The sequence below is a fragment of the Lactuca saligna genome, chromosome 3 (genome assembly GCF_052625555.1).
Source record: "Lactuca saligna cultivar CGN05327 chromosome 3, ASM5262555v1, whole genome shotgun sequence".
Lineage (NCBI taxonomy): Eukaryota > Viridiplantae > Streptophyta > Magnoliopsida > Asterales > Asteraceae > Lactuca > Lactuca saligna.
Window position 1 is genome coordinate 67671945 of NC_136419.1, and position 11391 is coordinate 67683335.

At 30.8% G+C, this 11391-nt stretch overlaps 1 protein-coding gene and 1 long non-coding RNA gene across 3 annotated transcripts; one reads left to right on the forward strand and one right to left on the reverse strand.

The window, feature by feature from the left end:
- The first annotated feature begins 5706 nt into the window (after positions 1 to 5706).
- On the forward strand, positions 5707 to 7184 carry LOC145033754 (uncharacterized). Its single transcript, XR_013677687.1, has 4 exons — positions 5707 to 5780; positions 6091 to 6160; positions 6520 to 6600; positions 6932 to 7184. It is a non-coding gene; the product is annotated as an uncharacterized LOC145033754 (long non-coding RNA).
- Positions 5946 to 8950, reverse strand: APS2 (ADP-glucose pyrophosphorylase small subunit 2). 2 transcript variants are annotated; one of them, XM_078982298.1, is made up of 9 exons: positions 8717 to 8950; positions 7904 to 8197; positions 7522 to 7815; positions 7287 to 7442; positions 7097 to 7200; positions 6888 to 6999; positions 6700 to 6798; positions 6463 to 6607; positions 5946 to 6399 (listed from the first exon to the last, which is right to left on the reverse strand). In XM_078982298.1, the coding sequence occupies exons 1-9, from the start codon at positions 8858 to 8860 to the stop codon at positions 6383 to 6385; spliced, it is 1365 nt and encodes a 454-aa protein (XP_078838424.1). In that variant the 5' UTR covers positions 8861 to 8950; the 3' UTR covers positions 5946 to 6382. The 2 variants fall into 2 exon arrangements, with proteins under 2 accessions (XP_078838424.1, XP_078838423.1); XM_078982297.1 differs by having other exon boundaries at positions 5949 to 6399; positions 6479 to 6607; positions 8717 to 8945.
- Between the last annotated feature and the right edge of the window lie 2441 nt (positions 8951 to 11391).

An 11391-nucleotide genomic window follows, 5' to 3' on the forward strand; every position in this document is an offset into this window, starting at 1 on the left:
GGACTTCTTGACCGCAGGCGATGCTCAATCTTGTACCTGTTCTTCGTACTATGTTGGACTTTCAATTGTAACCAACGAGTTACAAAATAAATCCTTATTGAGGACTCCTTCTTCTTATTAGGATAAATAATTTCTTTTATCTATTGTAACAGACCGATGGGTCGTGTTCTAATGACCCCTTATCGTATGATGCAACGCTTAGACTCAAGTCTCTTATTGTCAAATTCCATAATGGAATATAACTTCCTTCATAATCTAATGTGATATAATCACATTTTTGCATGTAGAATTTCTAGCTACAAGCTTTATTAACAACGAGCATGATGCTATTGATCGCATTGATTTCAATCTTCTAACTTAAGTCAGATGTTACATCGAACTTGGTTCTCTGAACCACGTAACAAACTCATCGTAGTCGGACTCAATTTGATATGACCACTAGGTTCAAAATATCAATCATCTTCTTAGTCATTACTAAAACAATGGTAATGATATACTTGAATAAAAATGGAATCAATCACTAGCTTCTTGGTAACTTTGTGACTTTCCCTGATCCAAGCATGAGTCTTGTGCTTCCAGTAGTATAGATCTCTACTACTATTCACACCTACTCATACTCGTCCCAAGTATTGTCTCGCAGTCCACAAGTCCTAAAATCACAACACAATTTAACACATACGAATGTGTTCAATTAATCATACACAATTTCCTAGACTCTACGAGGACTTCTTCCATGCGCTTCTTCACTCATCAATTCTACTTCAACTCGGTTGGTGATGGAAATTCCAGACGATGAGACAACTTCAAGAATTACACCAATCGTTCCATCATCCTGCCAATCGAAGGTGTACTTCAGATGTATCGTACTCCTTTAAACGTATTTTTATTTTATCAGACATAAACTAAAGGCAAGATACCACCTTTGATATCTTCCGATAGGTGTTATTCACTACATCATATAACAAAACTAGGGTTTATATTAATTCTTGAAACGATTACACAAAGGTTCAATTTCACCCTATACTATGCCTCTAATAGGCTACACTTCCTGATACATACTATATCATGATATGAAGTCTTCATTCTTGAATCCTCACGTTGCTTTCTGCTTCATCGAGGATCATGTGGAATGCCTTTGGCTTTGCTGGTTTATTCTACTTTGGGCAATCTCTAGAAAAATGTCCTTCTTTGTTACATCCGTAGCACACCTTCTTGTCAGATGTGCACTTGTTGGCGTAATGACCTTTCATTCCACATTTGTAGCAAGTCACCTCTTCGTCGCATCTCTCATAATGCTTCAGTGGTATATTTAGCTTTGTAGCTTCTTCCCTTTTTGGGGAGTCCTGCTTGAAGTGCCCTTCCTCATTACATTCATGACATACCCTTTCGTTGAATGGACATTCGTCAGCATAATGACCATGCTTTCCACACTTCATGTCACCTCTTCACCACTTTTTCTAGAGTTTTTCTTTTTGCATTTCCCGCATCATTTTTCTTTACCTCCTATTTTTCTAGACTTCGAGAACATGTTGCTCTTGTTATAATTTGAAGACCCTTCAAATTTCCTCTTCTTTCCAACTTCAACCTTGTTGGCGATACTATCGTTGATCACTTCTTAGACTAACTTAGCAACCCCGATAGTTATCTCAAGAGTAGGTGGCTGGCGTACTGGCACAGTAAGTTCGTCCTTACTTTGTTGAAGTAAACATTTTGTCTCTTTCATATGTTGATCCAACATCGTCCGTAACGTTGCTTGTACTCCTGCCATCGTGATTGGCTCAAGTGCAACTGTTATTTCTGATGCACTCTCAATCGCGTGTGGCTCATGCTACAGGTTTCGTTTCCCAATCCATTTTGCATGCTTGCCATTTCGATCTATACACCAAATTAGGTGAATTTAGATCTCTATTTCGATAGACGTTCAAATCATCCTTATCACTCCGAAACGTTTACATGCTAGTTCTAATATCGTAGTCGTACGCTTAGAATCCTAAACATATAAGGTTTCCAGATCCGGTCGGTAACATACTATAGATCCGAACAAACAATTTCATATATGACAAACATATAACATTTAGCACATAGAAGCATTTTAGGCATCATTCCTAAAATAAACTAGTGCTCGTGTCTAAAATATGGTAAACACTCATCTCACAATCATCACTTAGCATTCTAAGTTTAAGTCTTGAAATTTCCTACAAATTCCTAGTTCACTTAAACTAATGCTCTGATACCAACTGTGACATCCCCAATTTCACGGCCAAAAAAGACCGATTTGTTTATGCTTTGTTTTAAAAATCATAGTACTTCTTTTATTAAAAGTGTTGCGGAATTTGTTCCCAAAATATATTAAAGATTTATCAAATCATTTCCGTAGAAATGTATTTCATTAAAAATATTCAGGATGTCATGTTCGATACAGAACAAAAGCTTAAACAGAACAAAATAGACCTTACAATAATTATTTATAACTACTACTCTATAATCCAAAATCTCTCGTTATGCCAGCCAACCTATGTTCTCGTGCCATAACCTGTAATACAAAGAAAACTGAGTGGGTCAGGCTTGTGAGTCTGGTGAGCATATAAGGTTTTCAACCCACAATGTTATATCATATATGTATATATATTAGAACTCACAAACTTATACAACTTCACCATTTAAAACAACTCTTATCCCACCCCATCGATCCTCACAATGACACGATCTAAACTCTCGTATCAAAATTTTCCTCTTTAGCTGATACCTACTCATGGATCTGGAACTAACCTCTTAATCTGATCCATACTCCCGGATCTAAAACTAATCTCCTAATCTGATCCATAAACCCGGATCTAAAATTGTGCCCAATCTACACTCCTGGACTAGGGACAATGAACTATGTCTTAATCCATACTCCCGGACTAATAACAAGTTTATCTCGTTTATTGACAGTATCGTTTTTGATACCCCTCTCGCAATACGTGTCAATGGGTTTTTAGCGTACACCGGTGAACATCAAGTTCACAACACCTACAAGTTGCGAGCATGCTAGTGTTCCATTGGACTGTCTAGAATAGTCTGTGGTTGTCATCCCTACTCTGCTGAATCACGAGGTCATCGCTTGGGTAAAGGTTTCACTCGTTTTTCACCTGTCACCCTCATCTCAAGATGTATATCACCTTTTATCTCATTATCCAACTCATCTTTTATCACATACCAACTATCTCATCTACCCATGTTCTACCCAACGTATTTGTAGATATAAAATACATATACAGTTTAGCTCATTTAAAAACTATATAAAACATCCATTCTACACTCATCTGAAATAAACAACAACATATAAACACATAACATGTTTTTCATAGCAAATACTTCATATTTGTGTGTTAGAAGAAAGTAACTACATACTCTCACATAACATATATGTAATACATTCAGCCAATACTTGTATTAAAATCGTGTTTATGAAAGGGACTATACGCTCACTTGATAAGATGATTATCGGACAACACTACGGCTCTCCAAGTAGTAACTCTTCGATGAAACCGGGATATCTTCACACATCGGGCTTCTCGCGGGCAGAGTTTCAGCTAGAAAACTCTTTTCTTCTCGGGATCTTCGATGCGTCGAGACTCGCTCGGGTATCGGGATAATACCGAGGCTTCGGGGGTATAACTTGAACGTAAAACGAGGCAATATGGAGTGAGAGGAAAGAAATTAAGCAACCAAATCGGCTGGACTCGACTTCTATTTATAGGAGGGTTTTGGCCCTCGAACGTAGGGCGTTCCCCAGAGGAACGCAGGGCGTTCCCTGAACACTGGGCGTTCCTTTCGAATGCGGCGCGTAGGAGCGGGGTTCCAGTCTTATCTCTTATCCGGTTAAGTTAGCATCGACGTGGCCAATCCGGGGCCAAGCTATAAATGTGGGGCGTTCCCCAATTAAACGCGGGGCATTCCCCCTTTGGGATGTGTGCCTCAAACTTCATAAAATAATAACTCTCGCATATGATATCCGTTTTCTACGTTGTTTATATCCACGCGTAGGTGAGATTATGTTCTACAACTCTTGTTTAGACCCCGTCGGAAAATTTTGACTTTATTTTTATTGTATTATATTTAGTAGGCCGGGACAGGAAAACATCGTTAGAAATTCATAACTTCTTCATCTGACATCCGTTTTCATCTGTCTTTTTACCGTTGGACTACTATCGACGAGAATCGAGATCTTCGATTCTCGTTTAGATTGTTTCGGCTAGAAACCACCCGATCTCATATGTAAACTTTGGGCTGCATATTGCTAAGCTGAAACTTCGGAAATTCATAACTTTCTCGTACGAAGTTAGATTTAGACGTTCTTTTTATGTACGCTCTCGTTTTAACGTATTCTACGACTTTCGGTTAGATCGTTAAGGCAAAATATCGCTATAACTTAAATTCACTATTAACGTCGCGTTGTGTCGTGTCGGTTCTGTCGCAAAATTTCGATAGGTCATAACTTCTTCGTTATAACTCGGATTTCGCCGTTCTTTATATGCACGTAAACCTTGTGACATATACTAAAACTTGGTTATGATTATTTATTCTAAACACTCTTCTATCAAAAGTAATTTTTGACGCTTATCATCTCTAAATTGATTAGCCCGGATCTACGGGCGTTACGATAGGGTAATATATTTTTCATTTTGTATACATTTAGTCTTTAATATTTTTGTACACATTTAGTCCTTAATATTACTTTGTTTCAAAATCAATCATTTTTGTTTTTGTACTCATTCAGTACTTATGAATGATTCTTTAGGTTTTTCCCATGACATTTTACATGGGACAATCATTGATGTATTGTTTGGGTTTTTGATTCTTATGTCCATCACGATCTCAACTGTTTGGTTGCGTAGGTCTTGTGGTTTGACTTAGGTTTTGTGTTTTGAACGTCGAAACTTTTTCATATGATAACAGATTTTAATGATCTTTACATCCACATGTTCTTTTTTTGAGTATACAATTTTCGTTAAGATTACTCCCATTAAAATGTAATATTTTTATTTATGATTTTATTAAAAAAAACATCTATACATGCATTCATAAAAAGCGTATTGATATATAGATCGTAAGTAAAAAGAATATATTAATTTTTAACTGGAATAATATAAACAAAAGCTGTAGTAGACTAAAATATGAACACATTGATATAAAGATCGTTAACATATGAGATCGTATGAAAAAGTTATGACGTTTATAACACATGACCTAAGCAATCAAGTAGTCGATATCGCGATAGACATAAGCATCAAAAGTCTTGAACGCCTCATTAATGATTGTCGTGTAATGAGAAAAACTTAAAGAAATCATTCATAAGTACTGAATAAATACAAAAACAAAAATGATTTATTTTGCAATTAAAAATATTAAGGACTAAATGTATATAAAAATATTAATGACTAAATGTTTATAAAGTGAAAAATATATTACTTTATTAAGTCATTTTTACCGGCTAACCTAAAATACTCGATCGTAAGGACTGATGTGTACAGTTTAACAAGTTGAATGGGTAAATGTGAACGAAAAAAATTCAGTAACCAAATATGTACCAATAAAAAAAAATAGACCTTTTTAAGTCATTATCCAGTTATTTAATTACATAACCTTTTTATAAAAACACAATTTTTTGGGTTGTTTCTTTAAAATTTACATCAAATTATTTTAATCGGTCTCCCTTTTGGCCTTGTATAATCCCATTTCACGTTCTTAATTAGGGCTTGATTTGCTCAAGGGGTGATGGCGTTTCGATCCGCCAGGTATTCTGAAAAAACTAGATCTACATCGATCCGAGTCAAAACTCGAACTGAAAACTATTTGCTGAACTTGATTAGTTTTACCATTATACATTTATCTAATTAGACATTGAATATCCTTCTTCCTTGAAAACCCAAACACACTTTCGTATTTTGTGTTATACAGAATTACTTATTATGATTTTCTACTAAAGATATGAATGTAACATGAATCCTTATGCATATACAATGGGAAATAGAACACCACTTATATTCCTACAGAATTACTTATTAAATCCGTTTGTGTGCTTTCTCTAATTTACAATCCCTACAGAGATCAATGGAATCTAAGCAAAAATCTCCTTAAATCCAACTAATTTCCAGCAGCATACGCATCATCTGAGGTTTGATTTCTTACTTCTCCTTTAAACATTCAAAGACGTGAAGCAATTATGTCAGTTTTTGATCAAAATCACCATCAACGACCTCAAAGAACTCATCTAAGCATTATCTCTGTTAATTGATGTCATAAAATGCTTTCATCTGGAAACACTGCACCTCGCACAACAACAATTATGCCTGATGTAATGATGTATCCATCTGTTTCATTGTTCCCTTCTAACACATTATCCCTGTTTATGATCTACATAACAACAAATCATCCATTATAATGTTTTCAAAAACAGAGTATTCGTATCTATCATACCTTTAGCTAACAATACCTTAACGTTTTTCCCAATCTTTGCGTTCTTATCTATTATAGCTCTCTTTATGAATGATCCTTCCCCAATACCAATTGGAATACTCGCATGCTTTCCATCTCCTCCACCATTTCTCTGTTCAGGTATGCTCTGTTCACATCAGAAAGAAAAAAACTAATTGATAACATAAAATGTAATTTAATTGATTGATAAAATAAAGTTAATCATAAATTCATAATTACCTGATAGATATCAGACCCCATGATTACTGAATCTTCTATTACAGCTCCATCTCCAACTCTTGTTCTTGGACCAATCACTGTATTTCTGATGCTGCATCTCTACTTTTTTAAAGACAAATCGCATAAATAATAAGAAAAAAAATGTAAAAGCAAATACAAAAATACAAAATTGAGTGAAAGTTTCATACATTGAGAATGCAACCATCACCAATGACACTATCTGTAATGGCAGCATTGGTTACTAGAGATGGAGGCAGATGACGTGGCAGAGTGTACACTGGAAAATCTCTATCATAGAAGCTGCTACCAACATGTGAATTATGTAATTAGTTTTTGTTTTTTCTTTTATACATTTTTTTTTTCATATTTCAGAGGTATGTTACTATATACTACGCACTTATATTTCATGTTTTTTTTCTTTGTGCTTTCCATATTCGCGTCATAATATGCTTCAATGCTTCTCATGTCTTCCCAATATCCATCAAATCGATAAGCATGAACCTATCAATACATTAATGATTATTGATTAATGATTAAACTTTCTAATTTTAATTTGTTTGAATTTTAAATTTTCAAAAAAGACTAACCTTCAACCCTAGGGATATTGCACCTGGTATTACTTCGTTCTTTAAATTATTTGCTTTAGGGAAATATTCTTTCAAGAGCTTTATCATAACATGTCTGTTCATAACATAAATCCCCATACCCGAAAACATTTCAACATTAAAATTTGATCCATAAACCTGAAAAAAAAAAAAAAAAAAAAAATTCAAGACTCATCATGTAATATGAACAAACAATATGCAAATTATATTACTTAACTGGTAATGGCGTAAACAATTCTTGTTCCTCAGTGAACCCAATAACTCGATTATTATTATTACTATTATTATTATTATTATTATTAACATCAATTTTAAAACTACCAAAACCCGTGTTCTCTACTTTCATGGTATCCAAAACGGCAACTGTTATATCGGCTTTATTGTTTCGATGTTCTTCTAGAAGCTTCTGATAATCCATTTTGTAAAGATGATGACCTGGCAGGACCAAAAATTCAAGTGCCGGATGTTTTTCTAATACCCATAAACATCTTCTCATAGCATCTGCAGTTCCCTAAATAAAATAATCCCAAATCGCTAAAATTGAAAAGAAAAAAAGCGATGAAACGATTTTAGTGGATAAAAATTGATTTAAGGAGAACCTGAAACCAGCCATTATCTTCGGGACTTTGATAAGCTGCAATAACTTCAAGAAATTCTTGATTTGCTAATAATCCACCAGAATAAGCTCTCAAAAGATGCGAATTTAAAGAAGTGGAATTAAACTGTGTGAGTGCGTATATCTTTGTTATGTTGCTATTGATGCAATTGCTTATAACTGCATCGATAAGTCTATAACTTCCTGCAATTGGAATTGCAGCTTCTGATCTTCTTTTGGTCAACGGATATAATCTTGACTGTTGTGATGCTTCCCCAAACACCACTGCTGCGACACTCTGAAATATTCACCAATTTATTTTTTAACAAAATCGAGGGTTTTTTAAAGTTAATCATTTTAATTTAATGTGATATTTGTTATAATAGATTTGGTTAGTTTTGACGTGTTATATAAAGATCAAAATGGTTGATTTGTAAAAATGTAATGTGTGACAAATTATTGGGAAAACCATTATATTTAAGACAAATTATTGATACATTGTTTTTCCAATTAAACCATAGAAGTTTCGGATGGCATGATATTTGTATAATAGGTTTGAAGTTTGATACGTAATTTTCCAAATTATCGATTTTATGAGGTCAAAAACTCAAAATGAATGATTTGGAGAAATGTATGGAACTTTAATAGTTTGATTGGAAAAAAAATATATATATAAGTCAAAATGGTTAACGTTTATTGTTTGGTTGGAAAAAAAATTAAAATGTAAGTGATTAAACTGTAAAATTGCCCAAAAAACAGTATTTTTTTTTTTTTTTAATTTACCCTAAGAAAAACAATAAATATAAGAGAAAATCACCTGTGAAATTGCTGGAAAAAATGGCGAAAACTGGCGATCTTGTCTCTGAGAATTTGTTATGAAGAATCTTGAAGGTAGCTTCAATGGTGGCTTTTCATGGTTGTTATGGAGTTTCAATAAGCTCTGGAAAGTGGGGAGTGACATTAGGATGACAGAAGAAGAAAAAATTGAGAGATGATTTGTTAATTTTATTAATGTATTTAATTTGAATTTGAATTTATAGTCAAAAATTTTGGATCTAAGAGTTTTTTTAAGACTTCTAAAAAGCAAAGATTTAGGTTTCTTGTTGTTGGTGGATGTTTTTAGACAGAGGATACTTGATATAATTAACCAAGTATGGTATAATTCCTTTTTGAGGTTTCTCTGCTTTCCCCCTGACCCCATCAAGAATGTACGATTGTAGACTCAAAATAGATAAAAAAAAAAATTACTAATGTATAAATGAAATGTTGTCTTTAAATAAAATATTTTAATGTTTGATTAGTTGAGCCAAATTCAAACAAAATGTTATGTATTTAACTTGTATTCATCAAAGAATTGAAAAGTGTAAAACAAATGTAGTTGAAAGAGAAACAAATCAATAAGGAGTTGCTTAAAGCTTACAAAAGCATTTTTACTAATAAATAAGTAGAATAACCCTTTCTATAATAATTTTGTAATTATATTGAATATATAAATTATTTATATATTCATGAAAGTTATATGTAAAAACGTAAATAGCACAATTTCTTGACCCATTTTAGAATGGATCATTAATACCACTTACCACATTAAAAGTATTTAAAACCAAATGAATGACTCTATGTTTTGCAGGAAATAGTTATGTAGTTAAAATATTAAAATGTTAGACAAATACATTTGTAGATAGCTATGTCATTGTCAATAACCAATGAATCAATAATTATTATATTATACTGTATAAAATAGGGAAAATTGTAAAAAAAAAAAAATTCCTTACATATTACCTCATAATCAATTTAGTCATTATATCTTATTTTTTTTATTTAATTAAGTCCCAAAAACCAATAATCTTATTCAATTTAATCATTTTATCCGATCAACAAATCATTCAACTTTAAGAATTATACTTTTGGTCAAGATTTCAGTTTTCTTTTTTACAAATTTGATCGAAAATTTATATTTTTGGCTTATATTTTAAAATTTATTACAAATTTGATCTAAAATTTACATTTTGGCCAACATTTCAGAATTTTGTTATGAATGCATTCTAACTTTAGTTTTTTTACAACTTTTTTCTCAAAAAAAATTATATGTTTTTTCTTTAAAAAAATCAAATTTATACTAAAAAAACATATTTTTACATAAAAAAATCTTATTTTTTCTATATAAAAACTTTTTTAAGAACTCTTTTGTATAAAAAATACCTATTTATAAAATAAGTATTTATTAAGTACATAAATATATAGAAAAAAAAAATTGTAAAAAAATATATATACAAACATATATTTTATAAAAAAAAATCTATACAAACACCTATATTTTATTATAAATACATTTGTATACAAACACACACACACACACACATATATATATATATATATATATATATATATATATATATATATATATATATATATATAAGCATCTATTTCATAGTAAACATGTGTGTATACATACACACATATATACTAGTCTTTTACCTGCGTCAACCGATGGATGCGAATAATTTATTTCGATATTATTTCTATTCGGTAACATTAATTATTGGGCACTCAACTTTGGTACGAAGGTAATGAAAATGTATTCCCCTAAGAGTGAAATCTAATTTGCTTTAGAAGATGATAACTTATAATTTGGAAATTAACCTATTTTGATAGATTATTTTGGGTTTAAAACAAAAATATAACACTGTGTGAGTTGAAAAAAAGTTGTATGATAATAAATTTTGTTTTTAATTTTGAAAACGCACATTTTTTTACATGTGATCAAAATTACTTTTGAATATTGAATATGAGTTATTATTTTATGGTATTAATTTTTATATAACTATTATTTAGAGTATACATTTAAAATGATAATTTAACTGTCAATAATTAACTTCTCAAATGTTGATTTTTATCAAAAACATGTTTGTATATATTTTGTTTATAAAAACATGTTTGTATACATTTTTTTTTATAAAAACGTGTTTGAATATATTTTTATAAAATACGTGCTTGTATACGTTTTATATATAAACGTGTTTATTATAAACTAGGTGTTTATATATATATATATATATATATATATATATATATATATATATATATATATATATATATATATATATATATATATATATATATATATGTTTTTACAAAAGAAATGTATAAAAAACATATTAGGAGGCATATAAATATGTTTTTACAAAATGTTATTATAATTAAATAGATGATTATATATATATATATATATATATATATATATATATATATATATATATATATATATATATATATAAACGGATTTGTATATAATAAATACATATTTCTATAAATAGGTTTTTCATATACAATAAAGTTTTATAAAAAAAGTTTTTATATAGAAAATTTAAGATTTTTTATTTGAATATATATATATATATATATATATATATATATATATATATATATATATATATATTGTATAACTTTGATTTTATAAAGAAAAAATATATTCAAAATTAATTTGTGAAA